The 27,189-nt window shown below is 55.1% G+C and overlaps 1 protein-coding gene across 3 annotated transcripts in view; it reads left to right on the top strand.

Moving 5' to 3' along the window:
- Window positions 1-24,472, top strand: part of CERK (ceramide kinase) — a 38,774-nt gene extending 14,302 nt beyond the window's left edge. For 2 of the 3 annotated variants that reach the window (XM_028115641.2, XM_088025412.1), the window contains exons 2-13: window positions 3,480-3,593; window positions 3,965-4,087; window positions 8,962-9,087; window positions 10,486-10,549; window positions 11,961-12,106; window positions 17,208-17,282; window positions 18,142-18,294; window positions 18,409-18,514; window positions 19,227-19,303; window positions 19,978-20,183; window positions 20,884-21,092; window positions 22,150-24,472. In XM_028115641.2, coding sequence (XP_027971442.1) covers window positions 3,480-3,593; window positions 3,965-4,087; window positions 8,962-9,087; window positions 10,486-10,549; window positions 11,961-12,106; window positions 17,208-17,282; window positions 18,142-18,294; window positions 18,409-18,514; window positions 19,227-19,303; window positions 19,978-20,183; window positions 20,884-21,092; window positions 22,150-22,222 — 1,472 coding nt within the window. In that variant the 3' untranslated portion in view covers window positions 22,223-24,472. The remainder of the gene's footprint in view (window positions 1-3,479; window positions 3,594-3,964; window positions 4,088-8,961; window positions 9,088-10,485; window positions 10,550-11,960; window positions 12,107-17,207; window positions 17,283-18,141; window positions 18,295-18,408; window positions 18,515-19,226; window positions 19,304-19,977; window positions 20,184-20,883; window positions 21,093-22,149) is intronic. The other variant, XM_088025413.1, reaches the window with a different exon arrangement.
- The last annotated feature ends 2,717 nt before the right edge of the window (window positions 24,473-27,189 follow it).

Here is a 27,189-nt window from a genome sequence, read left to right as displayed (position 1 = left end):
CCCGATGCGGGACTCGATCCCGGGACTCCAGGATCATGACCTGAGACGAAGGCAGTCGCTTAACCTACTGAGCCACCCAGGCGCCCCCTAGGAGGTTTTTGAAAAGAGGTGTCAGGTTGTTACTTTTATAACGTGGTAGGTGACTCCCGTGAGCCTTGGCCGCTGCTCCCTCTGCAGACGGGGCCGCGATCAGCTCCAAGAAGGCAGTGATGCGGAGTAAGATCCGAGGGTGATTTCACCGGAAAGATGCGTCGTGCGTCAGCAAGGAAAGCACAGACTCTGGCCCGGGTCAGGGCGACTGCGCCCCTGATGGCGGGGCTCGGCCGGGGGGCAGCCTGCAGGACGGACCAGCACGTGCCCTGGGCCCCCGCATCCACGTCTGGGGAGCCCTGTCCAATGACGTGGCCACCAGCCAGGTCCAGTGTGGCCTGGAAGTAACCTTTCCTCACAACAGGACATCTGACCTCTCAGCTCCCTGCCTGCTCTTTTCCAGAAGACCGGTCGTCTCTTCCTAGTCTCACACGCAGTGTGAGGTCATGCAAAATGCAGGCAAATGTTAGAGAAATGCTAATATCATGTAGAAAATGGAAGTGCCTCCAAATTTCCACTGTTAACTCTTTGTAAGACACTCCTCCGTTTTCTGTACACGCACTAATGTACTGTTGTTCCTGCTTGTGCTTGGCGTGTTTGCACAACACGCTGTCCTTCCCGGAGGCCCCTCCAGGCCAGCATGAGGAGGCGGGCACAGGGCAGTTGCACTTTACCCTTGGAGGACCTCAGGCGGTCCCCACTGCTGCCCCCAGACCCTGGCCTCGGAGGAGACTGATGGAAGCCAGGTAACATGTTCTGTGTCCTGCAGGGGCTTGCTGTCCGTCTCCTCAGATTCTTGGTGGAGCTCTTTGCCTCCTAATTAGAGAGGAGAGTTTTGACAAATAGGGCCTTCTGCTCATGATTTGCACACGTGCAGTGAACTAGAACAGAAAGGAGTGCCTGGCCCTGAAGCCTCCGCGGCCGCTTCCCCGCCTGCATCCCCCATCCCCATCCGAGCCCCGTCCACCAAGCTTCCTGTGCTCCTGGGGCAGCCCCCAGGCCAGGCCCGGCCCTCTCTTCCTGACATTCCTCAGACGGTAGGGACTACTTCCCTGCTCATCTGGATCCTTCTTTAGAGAAGACAGTTCCCACTTCCTGCACGTGGGGAATACCACGTCCCGCTTCCACGTGTTTGTCTTGTTCTCACCCGAGGACAGAGGACGCGCTGGGGAGGCCGACTGGCGGCAGACACGAAGCTCCGTCCCCGAGCCCCTCCCTTGTGCTGTGTCCCTTGTTCTGTCCCTTACATTTCTGTTACGCAGGAGCAGACCCGCATCAGCCCAGGCCTCCCGCTGCCTCCCTCTGCCCAGAGCCCCCTGAGCCCACCTGCAGGAGAGCTCCACCGGCCTCCAAGTCACGAGCCCTCTGTCCCTCTGTCCCGTACCCTTCCACCCCTGTCCCTCGGCTTCTGCTCTCTCCCAGGCCAGCTTCTGAGCAGCCTGTCCTGGCCTCAGCGCCGTCTCCGCTCAGACCCTGAGCCCCCCCACCCCCAGCCCCTCACTGCGCACCGTCACCCCAACATCGCCTCCACGCACTCCCTCTGCGGCGGGAACAGCGTCCAGCGCCTGGTGGGTGCCCCAGTGAGCAGGGGCTGTGGGGCTTTCAGACGCGGCCCTGGCTGCGTGCAGTGTCATGGGTGAGCCTGTGTGTGGGACTTGGGGACCACAGCACTGGGCGCGTGGCACCGGGGAGCAGGGCGCGGGGCCTCCTGACATCTCCCGCATCCTCCTTCGGTTCTTCGAGTTTGTCAAACCAAATTAGCAAGATTGGGAATTACTAATTTATAGGCTCTCTTAAGTGGGTTATCCCGTGAGTCATGTGTAACTTCTGATTTAATAGCATAATATGACTATTGTGTTTGTCTCGTGCAGTTTCTTAAAGCAGTCCGTCGTTTTGTTTGAATATTGAGAAGCACATCACTCCTAATTATTGTGCGCACTTAGCTTATTGTAATAACCTCCTGGCTGTTTCTTATCAGACAGGCCCAAGTGTACTGATTGCCCCGGGGTGCAGGAGATCCTGACATTTATTCTCAGGGGTCTGAGATCACCATGTGAGCGTGTGATCCTGAATCGGATCCCTGACTCGTCCCGCCGTGAGCCCGGCCCTGCTCGGTGCCCCAGACGCAGACACCGGACAGCTCTTCCCCAGGAGACGGGGCAGAGGGCCAGGAAACGCTGGTGCAGACTCGGTGGGGCTCCAAGGAGGCAGGCCGGTGCCCCACGAATTGAGGATGTTGGGGGGGCAGGCTGTGGGATGGGAGCTGGTGGCGGGGAGCCCGCGTGGCTGCCCTGAGCAGAGGCTGCTACGGGGGGAGAAGGCAGGGCGCCCTGGAGGGAGCCCTCGGTGACCGGCTTCCCCGAGGGCCCTGAGCCACCCCTCCCCAGCCTTCCCCTGCCCCCCGCCCCGGCGCGCTGGAGCCCACGCTGTCCTGAGACCCACTTCTGGTTCCTCTGCAAGAGTATCCCTGCCCCTTGCTCCTGGCCAGTATGACCCCATTGGGCACTGCACCCTCCCCGCCTTCCAAGGCTCCTTGGAGGCCCACACCCCTCCAGGTCTTACGTGACCTCCGCAGGTAGTGACTTCCAGACCACGTGAAGCTGCCGAGGTGCCACAGCCGTGGGTTTCTTCGAGCTGTTACTAAAGCAGAGCACTTCAGCTCCATGGCAGGTCTTAGAGCCAACCTGGGACCAAACCACAACTTACAATGCTCTTCTATGTAAAAATAGATCGTAAATCCTAACAGCAGTTCGCGGACACGCTTCCAGAACGTAGCCTGTGCAGACAGGGGCTCGCTGCCCTGGGTCTCCGCTTCCCGGCCCTCGGCCCTGTTGGTGCCTGGCTTGCCTGTGCCATCCGGGCAGTTCCGCGGAGTGGCATCCTCCTGGGCTTCCCGCGGTGGGCATCGGCCGCTGTCCGCCCCCAGGCCCACACAGGGCTTCCCACCCACCCCTGGCCTCCAGCTCGGTGGGGCCCTGGCTCTCCGGGGCTCACGCGGTCCTGGGTCCTCCTTGCCCCAACGGCTCGCCATGTTCTTCCTTCCCACTTGGATTCCTGAGCCAGACTAAGGACGGACACTGTGTCTTGAACATCTTTGCCCAAATTTAGCACAGTAGCTGGCCTGGAAAAGTCAGCTGAGCAGATCATTGCTCAAAAGTTGGCAGTCTACATTTGGTGACTCTGTTGGATAAACCGTCCCATCTTCTGATAACACTGAGTTTCCCAAGTGTATTTATCTCTGAATTTAAAAATTGCATATGATTTTCTTTGTACTTTTGGATGTCTAATGAGAATATTAAAGCAGAACGGTCCCAGCCTTTTGGAACGGACTTCTTGTACTTACGTGAATTCTATGAAATTCATCTGATGTGAGGATGTGGTCTTTACAGATGCGTGCTCTCTGCCTATTTCTGAGATTATCACCGTGGAAGAAACAGACACTCATGGGAAACGCTCCAGCAGTGGAAAATGGCAGAAGATGGAAAAGCCCTTCGCTTTCACAGGTGAGGGCACGGACTCCCTCCCCCATCTTCACCAATTTCACGCAGTGGAAAGGTGACATTTTTGCCACTTGTTTGACAAGCTCAGTGTCTCCTTTTTTTTTTTTTTATCTTTTAAGAAACTGCCTTACGTAATTTTTTCCAAGATCGTCTTTTAGTTAATGTTTTGATCATCTCGTTTCGTACTTTCTTTGTTTTTTCTTTTTTATGTGGGTTAAAAGGACTGAGAAGTAGGTCTTTTTCCTAATGCCTTGGAAGTGGCTCACCAGCCAGGAGGCGGGAGCGGCACGGGGGCCCACACGAGCACGTGGGGTGCGAGGCTGCGCCCTGACCCGCGAGGCTGCGCCCTGACCCGCCCACGCTCTGTCTTGCAGTGCACTGTGTGAAGCGAGCCCGCCGCCACCGCTGGAAGTGGGCGCAGGTCACTTTCTGCTGTGCCGAGGAGCCGCTGTGTCACCTGTGGCTGCACGCCCTCCAGGAGCTGCTGGGGAAGCTCAGTACGTGCGCTTGTGTACCCCCAAACCCAGAGCCGCCGCCATCGAAGCTATTTCCCCACCTTGGGCACAGCTTTCCTGTAACCGAGTGTGGCGGTCAATCGGTGTGACTTTTAAAAATTGACCAAATACCAGTTAGAGGAGCAGCCTAGTGTCGTGGGCCGTCCCCCACGTGGCCTCCCAGGGCCGGGGCGCCTTCACTGACCGGCTGCGAGACGGGGCGTGGGTGCCTTGGCTTGCTGAGCCTCGGTTTCTGCTTGTGGGCAGCGGGCATGGTGATCCCTGCATTGCAGGTGAATGCGGGGCATAAACCAGGTAGTGGGGACGCACCTCCCACATCTGGGGTGGGCCCCGACATCTGAAACGCCGACGGGTTGCTGGGTGACGAGAGTCTGTCTCCCTCTCCTGTTTCGTGCTGTTCGGTTATAATCTCTATACATAATCCGGTCAACTCGGTACTGGCTTTAACCACAGAATACAAACAGCGTGGGTGGAGGGTGGTTTTTGGTCTTTTTAAGTTAATTTGGCATCTGGATCAAACAAGTGAGGGACAATTTATTTGAAGATGGTGTGGCCCACATACGAGCTTCAGAGAGACTTCCTCCCCGAGAAGCCTCCTGCATCTGACCGTCTCATCCTGCGGGACGCGGCGCATGCCCCCGACGGATCCTTACGGGCCGCACTCCAGGGCCCCTGTCCTGCTTGTCCTCTCTGTTTCTCTGGACTCCTCCTCCTTGTCCTCAGCGGCTCCTTTCCTGCGTTCTCCGCCCCCCCCCCCCCAATCCTCCCGCTTTCTTGAGACTTTGCGTCTCTAGATTAGGGCTGATTCTGCAGGTTCTCCTAGAGGAAGGGCTCTGGACCTGCACCCCCCCATGAAAAGCTGGGGGGTTATTTTCTGCAGAACTTGTACGAAAGCCTCCAGTTACCAGCTGCCCCAGGCCCCTTGTATCTGCAGGTATTCGAGGATTCTGTTAGTTCAGCTGCTCCGTGATTTTAACTCTAACTGTGTTGTCTGTTTTATTCTCCCGGAAGTAGCACAGACTCCGGGAAGTGCCCACATCCCGTGCGTGCGGCTTGGGGAGCTCACCCACCCAGCGCTCCCGTGTAACCAGCATCCAGGTCCTGAACCAGAACCCTGCCAGCCCCCCAGGGCCCCTCGAGCCCCTGCAGCCACTCCCCCGCGGGGTGATCACTGCCAGCTTCATTTCGTGCTTCATAGACATCAGATTATACCGCAGAAGCCCCTGTGTCTGGCTTTTTGGCTCAGCGTTGATGTTTGCGAGGCTAACCCACGTCGGGGTGTGTGGTGTCCACTGCTCGTCCAGCTGGCGGCACGGTCCTCCACCTGCAACCATGGATTTCTCCACTGTACTGCTGAAGGTCACTGGGCTAGCTCCCGGATGTGGGCAGACAATGCCGTCCTGAACATTCTGGCGCCTGCCTCGTGCTGGGCACTACTGGCCTTTCCCTTGGCTGTGTACGTGGGAGAGGGATTTCCGCGGGGGCACGTGTTCGGCCACAGTAGACACCGTCAGACTGTCTTCCAGACTGCGGTGCCAGCAACACCCCCCCAGCAGAACATCAGAGTCCTGGTTGCCCCCCATCTTTTCCACACCCTAAAAATTATAGCTGTTTGGATGAGTGTCAGGAGTCTTGCACTAGGGTATTAATTTGCATTTCCCTGATAGCTGCTGGAGGTGAGAAATACGTTCCTATGTTTATGGGCCACTTGGAAATCCTCTTTTGTAAGGAGTCCGTTTAAGTCTTTTGTCCATTTTTCTGTTGGGTGGTCCATCTTTTCTTCATGTCATGTAGATACTCTTTGCGTATTGTGGATCTAGATCTTTCATTGGATTTATGAATGACAGATACCTTCTCGTTCTGTGGTTTGCCTTTTTACGCTTATTGGTGTCTGCTGATGAACAGACGTCCTCGATTTTAATGTAGTCCTATTTCTCTCTTTTTTTCTCTATGGTTCCTTCGGATCCTATTCGACGTCTTTGTCCAGGGCCCTAAAGATATTTTCTCCTCAAGGGTTTGTTTTACCTTTCACGTTTAGACCTAAGGTCCGTTTGGAGTTGGTTTTTGTGTGTAAGGTGAGTGGTCAAGGCTCATTTAAACACAGGTCTGGGCTCGACGCCCCGGCTGGTGGGCCGGCCCTCTCCCCACACACGCCGACCTTCACTTCTTGCTTCTGTGTCGCACTTGGATTGAATTTCCCTCTGTATCCAATGACTTCGCTAAACTCACTTACTAATTTTAATGGACTGATGATTCTTTTGGATTTGCTTTGAGCAGAATCATGTCACCTGTGAATAATGGCACACCCCTGTTCCATTCATCTTAGTTTTTTTACTCTTTTCTCTTACGCTTCTCCCCTGGGGCGGGTCCCAGTGGGGAGGATCATCTCAGTCCAGCTCTCCGGGGCAGTTTCCAACATTTCACTGTCAAGAATGATGTTTCTTGGGTTTTTAAAAGATTTTTTTAAAAAAACATTAAGGGTCATCTGGTTGGCTGAGTCGGCAGAGCAGTTGACTCTTAATCTTAGGGTGGCGGGTTCAAGCCCCATGACAGGCATAGAGATTACTTAAAAGATAAAAATAAAAAGTTAAAAGTCAGGGAAAAAACATATTAGGGAAGTTCGTCTCTAATTCCTAGCTGTCTAGACTTTGTGTTTTCTTAAACCATGGCTGATTGAGTTTGATAGATGGTTTTTCTGCATCTCTGGAGGTGCCTCTGTGATTGCCTTCTTTTTGAGTTACTGTGTTAAGGACATTGGTTTCTCTTGTATAAAAGCCTATGGATTCCTATGAAATCCACTTGAACGAGACCTGCTAACTCTTTTTATATGTTTCTGGAGTTGACTTGCTGATACTTTGCTCGGGATTTCTACACCTTGGCTCAGGGGAGAAGTGGAACCATGCGTGAGTCTCTTGACTAGTTTTGCTGTCAAGCGTTGGTGGCCCCATGCAGGGAGCTGAGAAGCGTTCCTTCCTTCTGTTCTGTGGAAGTGTTTACGTGACATTGGGGCTGTGGTTTTCCCTGAGTCCTTGGAAGCATTCACTGTGAAACCATCTGGGCCTGGGGTTTCTTTGTGAGAAGGTTTTCACTAATGACTTCGGTTTCTTCATTAAATATCAGACTATTCAGATTTTCTATTGCTTCTGCCAGGTTTGGTAAGTTGTATTTTTTGACAAGATTTGTCCATTCATCCAAGTTTATAAATTCATTATTAAGAAGTCCTTTCACTTCCCTTGTAGTATGTGCAAACTCTGGGGTAAGGTCCCCTTTCTTATTCTTGATAATTAGCAATTTGTCTCTTCTCCCTAGTTCTGTAGCATCTTTATTAGGGAATTGTCAATTTTATGAATCTTTTTACTTTTACTTTTTGAAAGATTTTATTTATTTGTCAGAGAGAGAGAGAGGCAGGCAGTGGGAGAAGCAGGCTCCCCACTGAGCAGGGAGCCCGATGTGGGGCTCGATCCCAGGACCCTGGGATCATGACCTGAGCCGAAGGCAGACACTCAACCGACTGAGTCACCCAGGCGCCCCATTTTTATGAGTCTTCTTAAAGAACCAACTTTCGGCTTTGTTGATTTTCTCTACTGTACGTTCCTCCCGGTATTTTATTATGAAGGTTTTCAAGCATCTGGAAAAAGTGCAAGAATTGAATAATAAACAGGCACATACCCACCGCATAGATGTGCAGTGGTTCACGGATTTCGAGCTGTGCTTTGCCAGCGTCTGTGTATCTGTCCATTAGGTCACTGTATTCTCTGCTGAGTTTCAGAGTAAGTGACAGACGTGGGGCACTTTAAACACTTCGGCGGGCACCTCGTGAATTAGAGATCAGCATGTGTGTACCATTCTGAGCTAGAATCCCCATACGGTGGAGCGGACAGATCGTGAGTTTAAATCAATGGTATCGGAACATGCAGACACACAGCTGTCGTCGCCCAAAGCCCTATGAGACATAGATCACCCCAGAGTTTTCTTGTGCTCCTTCCTGTCGGTGCAGAGACAGCCACCACGCAGATGGAATGACATCACGGGGGCCCCTTCGAGTAGGGCTGTAGGCTCTCCACGTGATGGCATTGACAGGGCCCCACGTTGGTTAGTATACCAGTAGTCGGGGCTTTTTTGTTGCCGAGTAGTATTCCATTGCGTCGCTGGACAGCATCTGGTGTGTCAGCAGCCAGCTGATGGACACGTAGGGCGTTTTCTCTCGGGGCTGTCTCGAACAGTACTGTTGTGAACTTCCGTGTGCAGAATTTTGTGTGGACTTAAGGTTTTCCATTTTTTGGAGTATATACTTTCTTGCTACTTTTATTGATTTGTTGGTTAAGTTTGTTTTTGAGTGTCAGAATCTATTTGAACTGACCCCAACAACGATGTTGGGAGTTGCTATACAAACATAGTTGTGAGCCAGGTGAGGAGGCTCTCTGGACGGGACTGAAGCCAGGGGCTGACGGGCTGTCTGTGTCTCACTGTCCATCTGTCCGTCCTCTCTGTCTCCCCTAGTGGGCCCTTCTGTACATCTGTTTCTTCTTGTTCTCTGCAGACTCACCTTCCTTTACTTTCCAGAAGTCACATTTTATAGGACTCTTCATCAGGAGACCGTGTCTATCTCGGTCAGAATTCTGAATTCTTGGGGATTTGCAGATACACAACGCTCCTGCCCATTCTGATAGGCTGTCACTTTTCTCTTTTCATAGATTAGGAAACTCTTCAGCATGGTTCTTTAACTTAAAGATACTTTTTTCAGGCAATACTAAGCAGAGTTCTCAAACCATAGTCATTAGATATTCTTCAGTAACACAGTCCTTCCTGTTCATATTTGTTGCATTCACTGTGATTTACACATCGTTGTTTTATAGCATCGAGACCAAAGCATTTACTGGTGTTTATTAATCCGTTCGGAGGGAAAGGACAAGGCAAGCGGATCTATGAAAGGAAAGTGGCACCGTTGTTTACATTAGCCTCCATCACCACCGAAATAATTGGTAAGGTATAAATTCTGTTAAATATATGGAGTAAGTGTGAGAATGATACAAGTGTGGTTACTAGACGAGATTTTTATCTTACAGGTTATTTTAAAGAAAGTAAAATGTGTTGTTTTATATACCAGAACAAGAACAATACAAAATAAAGAATGTATACTTTTCTAGCCAGGTCTTAGCATAAACAAAAAGCATTCGAGGGGCGCCTGGGTGGCTCAGTCCTTAAGCGTCTGCCTTCGGCTCAGGTCATGGTCCCAGGGTCCTGGGATCGAGCCCCACATTGGGCTCCCTGCTCAGAGGGAAGCCTGCTTCTCCCTCTCCCACTCCCCCTGCTTGTGTTCTCTCTCTCGCTGTGTCTCTCTCTGTCAAATAAATAAATAAAATCTTAAAAAAAAAAAAAAAACACTCGAGAGAAACACTAAGAAGATGAAAGGGTAAAGATCAGGGACAGAAAATTCTTGCAAGAAGAGATACAAGCAATTTATAAGGCTTAGAAAGGATTTCACCAATAAGTGACACCTGAAGAAACGTAATGTGGTGCCGTGTTTGTGGCACCAAGTTTTTAGCACAAATTCTCAAAGCCGGGCGGGGCTCGGGGACGCTGTTCTCCTCCCCCGACCCCGTGCCCTGAGGTCTGTACACACTTCCTGAGGGGCCACCAGCAGTGTGGGCAAAGAGCCTTAAAAATGTGGGGTGTTCGCCTAATATCCCAGTTTCTCACTCTTTCCTGGGGTGACAATCAGGTGTACAGGGTGATGCACGCAGAGGTGCGCGGCCACATTTTATAATAGCAAATGTTGAAACAACGTGAGCGCCCACTGGCAGGAAACGTGGGGCTACAGTTGTGCCCCTGTGAGTCCGAAGGGACAGCACGTGGACCTTTAACGTGGTCTTTCCAGAGAACTTTTCACTGAAAAAAAGTGGCTGTGATAAAAGCTGGGAAGTCAGGGGTACAAGACTCCACGCACAGTAGCTTTTCTGTTCTGTTTTTGTTTCTTACATTGAATACACAGCCTGTGGACTCACGTTTTCTTTTTCTTACACCTTGGGATATTCTAAAGTTGAATTTTTTTTTAAGTTTTATTTTATTTTAATTCAATTAATTAAAATTTTCAGCATAACTGGGATAATAAGAAACTATAAGATGGAAGACATAATCTCTTTCCAAAAAGTTACCGTGTGTTGGCAATTAGATGCCAAGTACGTGACATCTTACCCTGAGCATGTCACCTTCCACTGAGGTCAGTGTCCCCTTTCTGTAAGAGCGACTTCTTGCAGGAAATCCTCCTGAAGATGTTATAGGACCTCATGTGAAAGGAAGTGTTTGCTTGCTTTTTGTTTTAAATTGGATTCTCAGATTTGAATGTAAGCTCTACAACGTAATGTTATTCTTCCCCACAGTAACTGAACGTGCAAACCAGGCCAAGGAGAGTTTATATGAGATCAACATAGACAAATACGATGGGTGAGTACAGTTCCTTTCATCTTGACTCCTACATAGTGGACGCTAATCAGGCTTTACCCATCTTAGCGTTGTTCACTCCCTGTCCTTAGTTTTGTTCCTAATTGTCATCGGAGAAAATGAGAAACAGCAGAAAGTTCCGTCACACCCCCTTCTACGACTTAGAGACAACCACTGACCGTTTCCTTTTCTGTCTTCCTACCTATGAATCTTCTCTGGATCATTTGAAAGTCCATTACGGACGTGATTCCCTTTGTCCCTAAATAGTTGAGTGCACATTTCCTAGAAACAAGGCTATTCTCTTACAGAACCAAATACCATGATGACCCGGGAAACCACATGACACCAGGCTCTTAGCTGCTTGCTGTCCCGTTTCGTGTCCCCTCTTCCTTTACAGCAGGAGACCTGCCTAGCCCTCGGGCTCTCGTGAGCACTCTAGTCTCAGATCTGGAGCCGTTCCTCAGCCTTTCTTGGTGCGGCTGAGGTTTCGGGAGCATAGACCAGGAGTGCGTCGTGCCCCTCGGTTTGGGTGTGTCTGATGTCTCCTCTTGGTCGGCCCCGGTTGTGCGTGCTTGGCCGTGTGCCACGGGGCGGGGGGCTGCTGCGTGCGGGGCTGCGTCTGTGCCGTGTCTGTCTCTGCTGGCGTGTCAGCCCCTGGAGCGCCAGCGTCCTGGGCCCTGTGCTTAGCTCTCCCCCAGCACCGGGCACAGGCCTAGCGCGTGGCAGGTGCTCGGCGAATGAGCGCTCGAGACCTGGGGAAGGGTGGCTGCCTCCTCAGTGGTGAGGACCCAGGGGTGCTCACAGACCGGTGCCGAGGATCAGGTGTGTTGGGAGGGCCCTTCTGAAGGCCATGGGGCGAGTACCGATGCGGTGGGATGGGGCCCGGAACGGCTGCGGGAGGCTGGGCGCTGTAGGCAAAGCCGGCTGGACAGCAGCAGATGACACACGCGGAGGGGGTGGTCTCCAGGACGTCTGGGGGAGAACTGACTGGTCCCGGTGATGGAATCCTACAGGAGACACGCAGGGACTCGTAACCCAAGTGACAGTGACGTTACCAAGCCACGAGATAAGGAGCTGCAGTCGGGTTTGGAGACCGTGGTGCAGCCAGCGTGGGGAGCGTGAGCTGAGGGCTCGGCGGGGCGGGTCAGCCCCCGGAGTCCAGGCAGCGTGAAGGTTAAGGGCGCGGGGCTGCCTGCCAGAGTCTGGCTGGTGGAGGGCCGTGGAGGGAGAGGTCTGTTCTGCTTTTGTCTTGTCGGCTTATTTCTTAGCGCTGTGGCCTGAGGGGAAGCACCTGGCTTGCAGACTGAGGAGGAGGGCCTTCTCCGTGAGGAGCGGGGCCCCAGGGGAGAGTGCAGCATTGTGGGGGGATTGTGGGGGTAGCAGAGGGACCCTAACAGCCCGTGTCCCTCTGCAGAATCGTCTGCGTCGGTGGAGACGGCATGTTCAGCGAGGTCTTGCACGGCCTGATCGGAAGGACGCAGCAGAACGCCGGCGTGGACCAGAACCAGCCCAGGGCAGCGCTGGTGCCCAGCCCGCTCAGGATTGGCATCATCCCTGCGGGTAGGGGCGCCGCCTCCCCCCCTTCCCTGGGGGCATCAAGCTTGGTTTTCCTTCAGGTTCATTTTGTTGCTGAAACGGTGATTTTTATCACCACACGGGTGCAGACTTGGTTGAGACAGTTTACGAGCAAGTAAAGGACCCCGGATGTGTGTTTGAGGGGTTCCTGTCCCGCTTCCCACAGGCACTGAGAAGCCGGCAGCTGGGGGACAGTCTGCTCTCAAAGGACTGACCAGTTGGCGGGGGTGGGGGGCTGGGGGGCAGGGGACCCCAGAGCACGATCGAGAAGGAAGGAAGCCAGGGAAGCAGGTGGTTTTCTGGAAGTGGCTTGTAGCCCAGACCGCGGTGTGGGGCATGGGAGCTGGGGGGGTGGGGGGCTCATGCACTGGGGCGGGGCGCCCTCCTATATAAGATGGGGAGGGATGGGGACCAGGGGCTGTTCACCCCGTGGGCTCCTGGGCTGTGTCCCAGAGAGGTCTGGCTCAGTGTGTTGTTTTGTTTTGTTTTGTTTCAGATTGATTTATTTATTTGAGGGTTGGGGGGAGGAGGGGCAGAGAGAGGGAGAGAGAATCTCAGGCTGACTCCTCACCAAGATTGGAGCCCGACGTGGGGCTTGATCCCATGGCCCTGAGATCACAACCTGAGCCGGAACCGAGAGTCAGGCGCCCAGTGGACTGAGCACCCCCAGGCGCCCCTGGCTCAGCATGTTTTGTGTCTGTAGGAGGTGCCTGGTTCTTTGAAAAATTACCGTGTTGAGCTAAGTAAAGCCTGTGCATTGTTGGTTCGAGGCTTCGCAAGCAGTGCCACAGGGAGGCGGCGCCCCTGCCCAGCACCCCGGGTCTGCCCCCGAGCGACAGTGACACAGGCCAGGCAAAAATCCCACATGGCACATCATGTCACGCCGTTTACAACCACTGTGAAGGCGTTGCCGTCGTGGTGCTGCTTTATGGACCAAGATGAGCGTCACAAGGCCCCCGAGGGACCGCTCTGCCCCGCCCCACAGTCAGGAGAAGGCTTTTCCCGACGGAATGACGTTGTTTATACAGTAGACGTATTTATTCTTGGTTGGTTACAGCTCACAGCCTCTTTCCCAAGTTAGGCTTCTGTCTTTTGAGTTTGCATGTGGTCTGTTCCGGACGACATGAATTTTATTTTTCTACCGGCTGAACTACTTTTCCGTGATGTCTTTTATGGCCATTGGCCCACAGTAGCGCTGATGCTTACAGCCCTAAGCTGTTAACGTTCAGAAGCGCAGCGTAGGAGCTGCTGCAGCTCCCACACGTCGGCAGGGTCGTGGGGACGGGCGGAGTGCGTGCTGTGGGTGTTCGGGGCCCTGGGGTTCGGCGGAGGACAAGATGGGCGTGGCTTCTGCCCACACAGGAGGCCCCCACCGCACAGGAAAGGTGGGCACAGAAGGGTTTTCCATGGCGGGCATGCTGTGGAGGAAATGGGTTCAGGGACAGTGGCCAGGAGGGGCTTCCCTGTGGGGAGCCCAGGGCCCTTCCTGAGAGGCGACAGGTGAGGGGCCGGCCGTGCACGGACGTGGGTATGCCGAGGGTCAGCTGGGGCAGGGCTGTGTGCCCAGGAAAGGGGCCCGCTGGCAGGGGTGTGCCAGGAGTGGAGTCACCGAGGGGCCTGCACAAGGACCCGGCTCGAGAGGGAGGATGTCGTAGAGGCCAGTGGGCAGTGTTATCTGAATGGGCTGGAAGACCACCCCCTGCGCTCTGTTCTGGGCGGCGGTGCCCGAGCCCCGGGGAAGACACCAGTGCTTGGGCCGGTGGCCGTGTGGTCGGCTGTGACGCGGGCATAGCTTTGCAGCAGAGCCAACAGGCATCGGATGGACGCATAAGGATGAAGGAGGCAGCAGGGTGACCCTGTGATGTTGGCCTTGGTAACCCGGGGGCACGAAGACAAGGCATCGGGGTGGGGGCAAGAGTTCTCATGGAGACTGGAGACGGGGCTCCTTGGGGGCCATGGGGCCAACACTCGGCAGTAGATGGCCAGCGCTGCGGGGGAGCCGGCTGCGGGGTTCTAGCCGGTGTGTGGCAGCCTCGGGGTGGCTGGGATGGTCCGAGACAGAGTGTGTCAGAGACCAACTCGCTGCTCCGGTGCTGATGCTTTGTAAATTCCAGTCTCTTACCACTTGAGGATTTAGAGGAAGGAGCCAGGCCACAGAAGGAAGGGGGCCCTCTGTCCTTGTTTCCGTGGGCACACCAGAGCCCCCGCGCCTCTGCGGACTTCGTTGTGGAACCCCATCCTGTCGCCTGGTCTGAGCCAGACTTTGCGTTTCCAGCTGGGGCTTCCTCTTGGTCAAAGCCTTGGCCACACAGATGTCTGAGGAAATGCCCGGCGAGTTAGGTCACATCCGAGGGATGAGCTGTTGAAGCACACTCAAAGTTAAAAGGATGGAACAGTGTTTGGGGGACTTGTCTGCTGCCACCCGGGTCTCTCCACCTGCGCCAGGCTGGCCTCTTCAAAACGGCAGGTGCCAAGAGCTGAAGCCTCCCTGGAGCTCGGGCAGGTCACTCGTTCAGTCAGTGATCACGCACGCTCACAACACAGGCTTCCCAGCCCCGCTGTGGGCCCCAGAGTGAGTGAGGCGGGGCCCCCAGGGTGCAGGGAGGCCAACTGTGGGTACAGAACGCAGAGAGCCGAGCAGTGCGGGGGGGGGGGGCATGCCATTGCAGACAGGGTGCTCTGGGAAGCCTCTTGGGGTGACACTGGTCCAGGGCCCAGAGTGCGGTGAGGACAGGCCTGCCTTTGGGCAGCAGTGGTCCTTGCAGCGGCCCCAGGGCAGGATGAGCCTGGCTCTGGCCAGGAGGCGTGAGCGGGGAGCAAGAGGTGGGGCGCAGGGGGAGCTGCAGGCAGAGGGCGGTGGCCCCAAGGAGGCTCCTGCGGAGGGAGTAAGCTGAGTGATGACCTCCTTTAAAAATCTGACTTTTCAGCAAAACCATCCCCGAAACCTGTCAGAAGCACAGGTCGCCTGCCTGTCCAGGGGCAGGGCCCTGGGAAATCCTGGAACGCAAGTACACGGGGGCCACACCCCAGCCCGGCCAGGGCCTGGATGCCTGACCAGGAAGGCCGGGCGCCTCGCCCTGTCCCGTCCACACCTCCGTGGATGAGACGCCTGCAGCAGCTTGGGAACGGCGCGGTGCCACCCCGGAGATGGGTCATCGCCACAGCCCACTTTGCCGTGGCTCTGCCGGGCGCCCCAGCACGCGCACACCTGAGCCCTGGGGAGTTCCATCCCGAGACTCCGCTCCCGTCGTGTGGTGTCCGGCCCGGCGAGGCCTCGGGCGTCTAGACCGCGGGGTGGGATTAGGGACCAGACGCTCGCTGCTTCGTGCTTACTGGGCTCCTTGCGGAGTTCCTGCTGGGGGTGCAGTCCCGTCTCTGGGAATGCAGGCGAGTCTGGGAGTCCGGGCCGCCGTGCCGGCAAAGTAAACAAGGCTTGGGGCATGCAAGGGGAGCAAGTGGGCTCCGCGGACATTCCGGAAGGTTCTGACGATGGGAAGAACTACCTGAGGGCATAGTTCAGAGTCATTAAATAGCTCTTTCAGAGTTTGTTCTCTTAGAAATGTTCATGCTGGTTATCCAGGTACCCTTCGTTACAAAGATGAGGGTGTGGGAGACTCTGAAACCACACGGGTTCTTAGATGCTGTTGCTGTGAATTTTTAATATTTTAAGACTTACTCCTATGGTCTTAAATGTTTATTTAAAAATTTTTACTTTTTGGCTCATTTTTGGAATGAGATACTATTGAAGTCTTCAGGTTATGATTAACAAAAAAAGAAAAAAAAACCCATATTAAAAACATACGTGTGTGTTTATATAACTTACCAGCAATCAGAAGCCATACGGGCACTTGGATGAAATAAGAGCCTCCACTCTGATGACAAACTGGACCGGGTTCTGTTACTCTGAGACACAACACAGGGTGCTTGCAATCCAGCACGTCTGTGGGGAACCACGAGTTTTCCGGCTTCAGGGAACATCACTTATGACGGGAGAATCAATTGATTGTTCGGGGGCCCGAGGGCGGGGCATCTGGGCCCTGCCGACGGGCAGGCTTCTGTGCCTGTTAACTCCGGTTATTCCCTGATGGGTCTGGGTCTGTGGCAATACGGTGCAATTCTAGATCCTGTCACGCACTTTACTCTTGGGAAATCCACGGTAGGCTTTTTCACCCAGTTAGCAGACGTGTTAAAATTCAGATTGCTCAGCCCCATCCCAGACCTGTTGAATCAGAATCTCGGGGGAGTTGGGGTTCAGGAACCTGTGATAAATAAGAGCCCAGGAGATTCTCTGCCCACTCAGGCTGACAACAGTCACCTGGATTATGCCCCAGTTAGAAGCAGGACAGACGTAGGGATGGTCCGTAGCATCATCACCATGACCCGGGGATCCTGGCACCAGCTGGGTTCCCTGAGGTTACCCTCAGTCTACGCACGAGCATGTCAGTGGGAGGCGTGTGCTCGCTGAGCTCCGTGGGGTCCCCTCCAGTCTGTTAGGTGGCAGCTGCCATGCACCTTTGAGCAGTGATGGGCCCCAGAGCATTCTGTGGATCAGGCTGCCGGTGTCGGGGTGCAGGCTGTGGACCAGGGCCGCCGGTGTCGGGGCGCGGGCTTCCACGGGCTTCCACGGGCTCGCCGGTGTCGGGGCGTGGGCTTCCACGGGGCTTTTTCTGGGACGTCCACGGGTTGTTCTTGTTCTGCACCCACATTCCTGCTGGTGATGACTCTGCATATGCCCGTGGGTCCTGTGGCCGCTGGTGTGTGAAGGGGGGACATAGACGCCACGCAGAGTGCGGAGCGACGCCCTGGCCGCCACCACTGCCCACACGTCTCGGGCTCCGCTCCCCAAGACGGGGCAGCAGTGTCTGAAAGCTCAGTGAGGAATTAGTGGGATTACTGCAGGCAGTCTCCACATGTCTGATGAATTAATCTCCATTTGTCCAGTATTCACTTTGTTTGGCTCGTGTTTAGTCCTTGTGTCCTTACTCCAGGGCCAAAAGGAAGAGCGGATCACTCCGTTGGAAACCTGCTGCAATTTTAAATTATTATAATGATATCCAAGACCTTCCTTTCCTTTTTCCTTCTTTAGGGTCAACAGACTGTGTGTGTTTTTCGACGGTGGGCACAAACGATGCGGAGACGTCCGCTCTGCACATCATCGTGGGTAGGTCCCTGTCCGTGGCACTGGCCGTGTGAGCAGTGCGGACCTCCCTGGGCCTCCTGCCAGCTGGGCTCCCTGGGCCCTGGTTCCTTGCCACCTCCCATCTCGTCCTGTCTTCCCGTGGCCGTTGCGGGGGATGCTTCATCAGCACAGACCCTGCTCAGCGCCGTCTGGGGCCCCCGCTCTGCAGCCACACCCTGTGACCTGACCAGCTGCCTCAGTGTCCCCGTGTGCGGGCCAGGCCGACCCTCTGGCCCCAACATGCCCCACGCTCGCCCGGTGCTCTGTTCTCTGGAGCTGTGTCCAGGGCACGGCCCCCGTCCCCATCAGGACAGGCTTGCCCAGGCCCGAATCCATGGCACCTGCGACACCCCTTCCATGTGGCATTTACCGGGCACCTGCGCGCTCAGCCCCAAGGGCGGGAGGCCACCCGTGTTGCTAGTTGCTGGCTCAGAAAGTCAGGAATGGCCACGGCCCCTGCTCCATAAGCACGTGGCTCCCTCCTTGTCCCCAGCGACAGTGCTTCTTCCTTGTGACCGGAGCCATTCAAGTGCTGCTGATGAGTCACGCAGTGATGATTGCCAGTTTTAGAACGTGGGTGCCTTTTCTTCCTTTCGCGGCACGGCACGCGCTCCGTGGGGCCGTGGGTGTTCTGTCCCGACAGGACAGCTTTCCAAACCTGTTTTGGGAATGTTCGTGAAATTCTGTCATTTGAATGAAGAGCAGGCACCCGGCCCCCCGGGGCACAGCCCCCTGCCTCCCTCCCGTGTTAATCATCTGCGTCGGCACGTGCCCACCAGGCCCCGTCGGGGCGGGAGGAGGTGCGGCGCGGGAGTGGACAGGGGACCGCTTCTCTCCGCAGGGGACTCGTTGCCCATGGACGTGTCCTCCGTGCATCACAACAGCACGCTGCTGCGATACTCCGTGTCCCTGCTGGGGTACGGCTTCTACGGGGACATCATCAAGGACAGCGAGAAGAAGCGGTGGATGGGTCTCATCAGATATGACTTCTCAGGTAACTCACAGTAACGCTCCCGTCACCCGGGTCTCGGAACACGCTGCTGGCGTGTCCTGGGGTCCCGTGGCCGGGAGGTGCCGCTGGGCTGATGGCTTTGCACTCTGCTTTCAGGTTTGAAGACCTTTCTCTCCCATCACTGCTACGAGGGGACGGTGTCCTTCCTGCCAGCACGGCACACGGTGGGGTCTCCGAGGGACAGGAAGCCCTGCCGGGCAGGGTAAGCGCATTCTCCCGCGTGTCTGCTGCACGTGCCGTGAACGAAAGCCGGGCTCTTTGGGGCTGTGCTCCTGCCGCGGACGCGGGGCATCTTCGGTGTTGATGGGAGAACGTGGTTCTCGCGTGCCCAGCGATGGCCTAGCTCGGTGCGGGTTCACGTGCACCCGTGTGCGTCCCTCGTGGAAGTGAAGGATTTGAGACCATAAATCGGAACGGTTAGAGGCAGGAGCTGTTTTACCGTCGTGTTGCTAAGCTGAGCTGCTGAGCTAATCTCACCGGCGTGGGGACAGTGAGGGAGTCCAGTGGTGCCCAGGGCCGCAGGACGCTCCCAGCCGTCTACTTGCTTGTCAGCGACTAGAACAGAGCCACAGCATCACTTGGCCTGTGGATTTTGTACCCTTCTTGGCCTTGACTCCTGCCGGAGCGCCGCTCACTGGGGGGCCAAGCCGACCTGGCTTCATGGCCTCGTAGGACTCTCTGTTCTTGTGATGCTTACACGTGTGAGAGCAGGGCTCGCGGACATGTGTAGTTGTTACAAGATCTAATTTGGAAAATTCAAGTTGGTGTGCAAAGGAAGTATTGTTAGCTAAGCCTCTGAAACCGAGCTTGCTGTCACATGGGAATTACCGCAGTCCCGTGTCCGTGCCGAGTGTCCGCGGCCCGCGGTCCCGTCTGCGCACCGCAGGGAGGGTCGGTCCTTGTCTGTCTTTCAGATGCTTTGTGTGCAGACAGAGCAAGCAGCAGCTGGAGGAGGAGCAGAAGAAGTCGTTGTACGGCTTAGCGAACACGGGTAACGTCTCAGAAAACACAGTCGTGAGCGTGTGCAGAACTGCGCGCTTTTGAATCTTGGAGGACATCGCGTCTTCCCGCGGCCGGTCTCTCCCTCCGCCGGTGCCGCACGGCGCATCCCTTTCTCCTGAGCTCCTGGCGGCAGCAGATGGTTGCCATTTGCCAGCCTTTGGGGAGGCGCAGATGGCAGGGGACGCCGCTTTTGGGGCGCCAGCCGGGCCCCCGTCCCCCATGAAGCTCTGCCCGGGGCCCAGCGAGCGCCCCTGCCACCCGCTCACACGCGGGCCTTTGGGCTTGGCCCGGCACTCCCGAGGGAATTGGCGCCCCCAAACCGCTCCTGATGGGCACTGAGAGCTCCACAGCATGTTCACGTCACAACATACCATTCCTCTTATTTCCAACCATTTAAAAATGTGAAAATGACTCTTAGCTCACAGGCCACACAAAATCAGGGGCAGGCCAGACTGGGCGACCCCTGTTCTAAATTGTCCAAAAGTGCCCACGGGGACCAGCGCAACAGCTCTGCCTTTGGGAGGCGGCCCTCTGGACCCGGCGGTCGGCACAGGATTCTTTGTGCTGCTGCTGGGGGGTCAGTTGCGTGGGGAACTTGTGGGGATGGTCTCGGGACGCCCGGCGCGTCTAACGTCCCATCTGCAACGCCCCTTTCTGCTTCAGAGGAGGTGGAAGAGTGGAAGGTGGTCTGCGGGAAGTTCCTGGCCATCAACGCCACCAACATGTCCTGTGCTTGTCCCCGGAGCCCCCGGGGCCTCTCCCCGGCCGCCCACTTGGGGGACGGGTCTTCCGACCTCATCCTTATCCGGAAATGCTCCCGTTTCAACTTTCTGAGGTTTCTCGTCAGGCACACCAACCAGTACGACCAGGTGAGTGGCGGGCTCGTGCCGCGCCCCATGGTGGCCAGTGGGGTCCGTGGCCCTGTCCCCGCTCGCGGTGCGCTGGGAGCGGCTTCCCGGGCCGGGCCTCACCTACCGGAAGCGCCTAGTCTCAGGGCCTCCTGGTGAAGGCTCGCTAGCAATACATAGTCTCCTCCAGCAAACGTGTCCGTAGTCGCGGGCACCCTTGTCCACACAGCGGAAGACCCCACGTCTCACGGCATCGAGAGGCCCGGAGCTGTGGGTCCGTCTCTGATTTTACCCAGATTTGTGGGTTGTTTTTGGTTTTGGGGTTTTTTTTTTTACTTAAATTGTATTTAAGGTCTAGTCTTAATGGTGTTTTTATGTGGCTTTTAAAATAGTGCTTGTGAAAAAGGTAAAGAATTCTACAAGTTATTGCTAGGGAACCACCAGAATTCTTTTTTTTTTTTTTTTAAGATTTTTTTATCTTTTAGAGAGAGCGGGGGGAGGGGCAGAGCCCGACGTAAGGCTCAGTCCCACGACCCTGAGGTCGTGACCTGAGATGAAGCCAAGAGTCGGACGCTCAACCGACGGAGCCGCCCGGGCGCCCCTGCCGGGACTCTTCAGAAAGCGCTCGTGGCTGTGGACGCAGCCGTGGTCGCTGCCCACGGCCCGGCCTCCCCGGCTCAGCGCCTCTAAGAACACGACCCCCTGCTGTGTCTCTCGGTAGTTTGACTTCGCTTTCGTGGAAGTTTATCGAGTCAGGAAATTTCAGTTTCTGTCGAAGCAGCCGGAGGACGAGGAAGGCGGCCTCAGGGAGCGGGGGAAGACGCGGTTCGGGCCCATGTGCAGCGACACGCCCGCCTGCTGCGGCACCGCGTCCAGCAGCTCCTGGAACTGCGACGGGGAGATCCTGAGCAGCTCCTCCATCGAGGTCAGGTGCGCGCCCGAGGTGCCTCCCGCGGCCCCGTGAGCCCCGCGGCCCCCGGCGCAGGAGCGCGCTCTGGGGCTCAGCCCCCGGCGCACCGCCGTCTCGCTCGGGAGGGGTACTGGGTTACCACCACGCGGGTCACAACACGACATACTCGTTAGACAAGCCGGCCACCTTGGCAGACCCTTCCTGGGTCCCACGTCACCGAGTCCACCAACAGCCCCTCGGGGCCGGAGCTGGGGGTCGGCTCGCGGGGCAGGGGGTCCTCTCCAGACCCGCAGGCATCGGAAGACAAGAGGTGGCCACGAGGCCGCAGGAAAACCTGCCAGGACAGTTGTGTATGCAGGGATTCAGCTTCTGCAATTTCACAAGTTAAAGACATGGAATCATTTTTAGTCGTGGCTTAAGGATTTACTTAAAAAGTAGGTTATTTTGAAGATTAGGAACAGCGTTCTTTTGTCAAGTATACTCTTAGGTATCTTGATAATACTACCACGCCTTAACCAGCGAGTGGCTTAGTTAGGGGGTTTTTCTTACTGAACGTCGTGGAGGAGGCTGCAACGGCATTAATTAAGGGGGACGGTGGCCCTGCCGGTGGGCTGGTGGCCATGCGGACCGCTGAGCCCCTCGGCTCTCGTCCTCATGCTTGTGGGAGGCAGGGTCTCCAGGGCACCTTGGCCATGCCTCGGGCCCCCGGGCCAGGGCTGGGGTGGAGCCCACTCGTCCTGGGTGACCAGACATCCTGCACATCCCGTATGAAGGGGGTCACCCCCGTGGAGCCCTCCCCGCTGCCCTGAAAGCTTGGAATATGGTCATCTAGAGGCTTGTCACGCTGCTGAAGGGCGGGTGCTGGATATGGAACCGCGTCTGCAGGGCCCTCAGCTCCCTTTACAAAACAGGCTTCTCAAGAGCGTGGGTAAGTCACTCTGCGCCCCTGACCTGTCCCTGCGGGGTCAGGCCCAGAGCCGGCCATGAGGAGACCCCCACCCTCCCCCAGCCTTGACCAGCTGTGGGGCCAAGGGTTAGGGGGCACTGGGGGTCACACATGGCCCTTTGTCTCTGCAGGGTCCACTGCCAGCTCGTTCGCCTCTTTGCACGGGGCATCGAGGAGGGTCCTAAGGAAGAACCGGACAGCTGAGCCGCCCTCGCGCATCACCTGCCTTGCTGTGCTTGGGAAGCGTGAACATTATTTAAGAAAATTTCTGCGGAACAATTACATTGATATATACATTTAAATTTAGAAATTTATTTTTGATAGTTAGATCTTGATTTTAGACAGAATACCTTTGTCAACAATTTCGTGAACATACCTGGCATTTTCAGCTCTCTGTGAACCTGTGGGTTGCGTTTCACATAACTTATTCTCAGCAAACGGCACTTGTCGGTTTGGGGTCGCTGCCTTCTTAGATTTTATGCCAACGGCGCAGTTTTGAAGGGCCCGTCTGTGGCTCTACCGCAGTCATTTTAGGGACAGTGGATGTGAGGTCACAGCGTCTGGACAGGAGGTATCTAGCAGCTCACTGATCCACTTTGCAGGACTTACGCGAAGGTTTTGGAAAATACTGGATTGCCTTCAAGTTATCTTCACCTTAACTTGTGCTTGGAACGCGCTTACTGGATCCGGCGCATCCTGGGCGGCTTCGGTGACCTCGGAGCGGGACCATTTTAGGGAGAAGGACTCTACTGACAGGAGGGACGCTGTTTCTTTCAAATCCCCCCAGCCCTTGCTTTCATCGTGCTAGTGCTTCTGGGACAATCCAGCTGGTAGCAAGAACAATCATGAGCTCTGGACCTGGCACCTATTTTAAATGTAGAGTACTGATGCTTCGTAGCGACCCAGTGGGTGACAGGTGGGCTTCGTGGGGAAGCGGAAGGAAGCGGGTGTGCAGGACGTACAAATTCACTTCGTGAATTCTGTGTTCACTTCAAACCCGAGTGCCCGAGCCCCGTTGGGGGTGGGGGTCCCGAGTTCCCGGGGCCCCTTGGGTGCAGGCCCCAAGTTTACATACGTGGTCCAGACTTGTGCTTTTCTTCACACTTGATTCTATATATTTATTGAAAATGATGTCCTTTTCAACCCGAAGACTGTACAGTGTCTCCGTGGTTAGTGCCGTAGATGTCTGCTGATGTGCTGGAGCCGCAGTGGCCAGGGGGTTCCCTGTAGCTGTGACCCCCGGTCCCTGGGGCGGCCCTCGTCTGCGCTCTGGCCTCATTTTCTTTGTACTCACACTTAGGTATACGGAAGATGCATCGAAAATAGCTCTATTTTAAACACAAGCTGCAGCCTGAACTCTGGTTTGCAGAGACAGGAAGCCTGACTGTTACAGGTCATTTACACGCCGTTGTGCGAGGAGCAGCTGGTCCTGTTGGCATCAACAGGCATCATACATTTTTAGAATTCACTTGCAGCGTTTGTATTTTAAGTATACATGAAATCTCCTATTTTATCATTCAGTCCCATCCAGGTCAGACAAAAGGGCAGCTTTAACAGTGGTTTTTTCAATAGACCATATCATCAAGTAGTTGTACACACGGCAGGGTCTGCTAAGTCGTGGGTGGTGCAGAGTCTGGGTACGGAAAGTAAAGCTACACTGGCCGTTTGTGAGTCTCAGTGCTCGCTGCTGGTTGGAAGAAACCAAAGAAGGACGGGCGGCTCCGTGCGGGAGCAGCGGCCACACATCAGGGCCCGGCCGGCCAGAGCCACGCTGTGGAATGTGCTCCTTCGCAAGGTTCCCCAAAACAGTACTGGTCTGTCCTAAAACCCACTGCCAATTTTAGAAAAACAGTCCAGGCCACGGTAAGCATTCTCTGTTCCCCGAGAGAGCCGGCCCCGCCCTGGGCTTCCCGCACGGCTGCCCGATGTCCAGAACCGCAGGCCTTGGGGCTCTTCTCAGGGCACGTGTGATCGTCGGAACCCCCGAGAGCTCTCGATGATCCGCACACAGGACACGAGGACCGTTCGGACATTCCCACCTGGGCGAGAGGCGCGCATCTCCAGGAAGGCCCCACAACACCCGGGCTCCAGGGGCTTGGGGGGGGGGGGGAACGGAACTGATGGTGGGTTGGTTAGTGAAAACTTAGGCTCATTTAGAAGGTTAGTCTATGTTTTAACATCCTTTGTGACTTATTGGTGCAAAAACACCATGGCAGCCATTACGCTCTGACTCTATTCCTGCTTAATTCCTCACCAAGTGAGCACCTGGCGCGCGGTGCCTTGCGGCTCGCTGGGCGGGCGCTGCGACTGTTCTGGTACAATCCTGTGTAACCGGCAAGTACGGACTGAAAGGGTGGCTTCATTTTCTTGTAATCTTGCTGGTTTCAAGATTGGAAAATGGCATATTTGCTCCGATTTGTTTGGGAAGACAAAAATAAAGTTACTTTGGGCAGAGTTTCTTTTTCACTTTTATAAATTCTTGTTCAAAGTAGAGCATGTTTTGTGAAAACACATGCACATTTTTTTTTAAAGATTTTATTTATTTGACACAAAGAGATAGAAGGAACACAAGCAGGGGGAGCGGCAGAGGGAGAGAGAGAAGCAGCCTCCCCACTGAGCAGGGAGCCGACGCAGGACTCGATCCCAGGACTCCAGGATCATGACCTGAGCCGAAGGCAGCCGCTCACCCGACTGAGCCACCCAGGCGCCCCATATGCCCATTTTTTTATTACTTTTTTGAGAGCAAGCAGGTGCATGTGAGCAGGGGGAGGGGGAGAGGGAGCATCCCAGGCAGACTCCCTGCTGAGCACGGAGCCCAGCCGACCACAGGCTCAATCCCACAACCCTGAGATCATGACCTGAGCCGAAATCAAGAGGCGGACGCCCCATCGACCGAGCCACCCAGGCGCCCCCACCTTTTTAACAATTAAAAGAACAAGAATAAAACGAACGATGTGTAGCTACCACCCAAAGAGATGGAACTTCACCCCAAAGTCCCTGTGTTCCCCTTGGGGGGGAACCCCCGTTTCCAGTGTATGATTCCCTTGTTTATCCATATGACGGGGTCAGAACAGCTCACCCTGAAATAGGCCACTTTGGCATAAGGATTGTTTTAAGCGGCAGACTGTCAAGAAGCAGCAAATGCAGGAGGCGCCCTCTGCCCCCCACCCCGTCTGCTGAAAAGCAGGACGTGAACTTCCCCTTGAGAAGGTGTGTCTTCCTCTCTAGCGCCAGGAGCTGAACCGCCTCCACCACTGGGACGGTCGGCGCCGAGATGGGTCTGCACAACCCTTAACCTTCCATCACTTCCCCACATGAAATTACCCAATAATGTCCTGTTACCTTAGAAGTCCAAACCCCTTTTCCTTTGTCTTGTCACATCTTGACAATTTGCCCTTTTGTTAAAATGGTGCATAAGCCCCAGGGTCTAACTGCTTCTTTGGGTTTTCCGATCTTTTTCTATAAATGTCTCCATGTACAAAAAATAAGCTATTAGCATCAAATAATTGTTTGCCTTTTCTCCTGTTCGCCTGCCTGCTTACTCGGCGGGCCACAGCCCCCAAGCCCAAGCGGGCACAAGAAAGGTGCTTTCTTTCCCTACACACCGACATTCCCTGCAACGTTCAGTCTTATTCCGCAGGTTTTGCTCTTCACCTGAAAGGAGTCACACTGTGTGTCATTTTCTGGAACTTGCTTCTTAATTCTGCACGTCTGAGAAGACGTTTCCATCATGAAGCTGAACTTTCCAGTCTAGGAACACTGCATACATTCCCACTTGTAAGTCCTCACTCAGGTCTTTCGAATAGTTTTTTTTTTTTTTAATATTTTATTTATTTATTTGACAGAGAGAGAGGGAGACAGCGAGAGAGGGAACACAAGCAGGGGGAGCGGGAGAGGGAGAAGCAGGCTTCCCGCGGAGCAGGGAGCCAGACGTGGGGCTCAATCCCAGGACCCCGGGATCATGACCTGAGCCGAAGGCACACGCTTAACGACTGAGCCACCCAGGTGGTTTTATAATTTTCCCACAATCTCTGAATTGTTTAGATATATTCCTAAAAACTGTATTTTGCGACTATTCTAAAATTTTGTTTTTACATAGAAATGTGATTTTTAAATTTTTTTTAGTGTATCATCTGGTATCCAGAAAACACGCCTCTTACTATGAAAACTTACCTATATGGGATGCCTGGGTGGCTCAGTTGGTGAAGGGTCTGCCTTCGGCTCAGGTCGTGGTCCCGGGGTCCTGGGATCAAACCCCGTGTCGGGCTCCCTGCTCATTGGGGCGGGGGGGGTCTGCTTCTACCCCCCCCGCCCCTCCCCCGTCCCCACTTGTGCTCTCTCCGTCAAATAAATAAAATCTTAAAAAAAAAAACACCTTACCTCCAGATCTGGGGGTTTTCTACTGTACCATCATCTACAAGTAGGAATAGTTGAGTAGCTCCCTTTAGGACCTTACCCATTTCATCTCCCCCCATCTGTGCCAGCAAGCGCTGACTCCCAGTACAGAAGGGACAACAGTGTCTCTAAAGGAGCAGGGCCCAGGGTGCCCGCCCCCCACCTCTGCCGCCCACATGCTGGGAGCCCTGCACCCCCAGCACGATGCCAGCCCGTGACGGAGGAGGTGCCGGGACCCTGCAGGAGAGGGGCGGGCTTCCCAGCTCCGGCGTGTGGAGGGGGAGCAGATTTCAGCAGCCGGGCAGGGGCTCGGTCTCCCCAAGAATAAAGGCCCAAGTACCATAGGCCACCAAGGCGCTTCCTTTGGTTTCACGGACGCCCCAGGGGGAAGCCAAGAGCTTCAGCTGTTGCACTGCTGTAAACGCACAAACTAAAATATATAGACTGCCAACAATACCGATTCTACCAAAATACAGTCCCCAAGTAGTTCTTACAATAGCAATTAGACTTATTTGTGCTACTTTACTGACACATTAAATACAGGCAAACCGGGAGCCCCATCCGCAAGGGTGGGCAGGGAGGGGCCCGTGCTGCCCACACCCTGAGCTCCGACCCCTCCTCACCCGTGTCCATCCCCAGAGCAGGCGTCCCTGCAGGGCCAGGAGCTCGCACGCCTGTCTTCTGGGGCTGTGCTGCAGAGGGGCTCGTCATCAGGAGAGTCGGGGTGGGGGGTGCAACAGTCCCGAGAGTGTTCACTGGGTGCCCGGTCCCCCAGG

The sequence above is a fragment of the Eumetopias jubatus genome, unplaced genomic scaffold (assembly GCF_037043125.1).
Source record: "Eumetopias jubatus isolate StellerSeaLion01/CBP00866 unplaced genomic scaffold, mEumJub1_p1.0 scaffold_8, whole genome shotgun sequence".
NCBI classification, from domain to species: domain Eukaryota; kingdom Metazoa; phylum Chordata; class Mammalia; order Carnivora; family Otariidae; genus Eumetopias; species Eumetopias jubatus.
The sequence above is the reverse complement of the archived record's forward strand: the minus strand, read 5'-3'. Positions and strand labels throughout refer to the sequence as shown.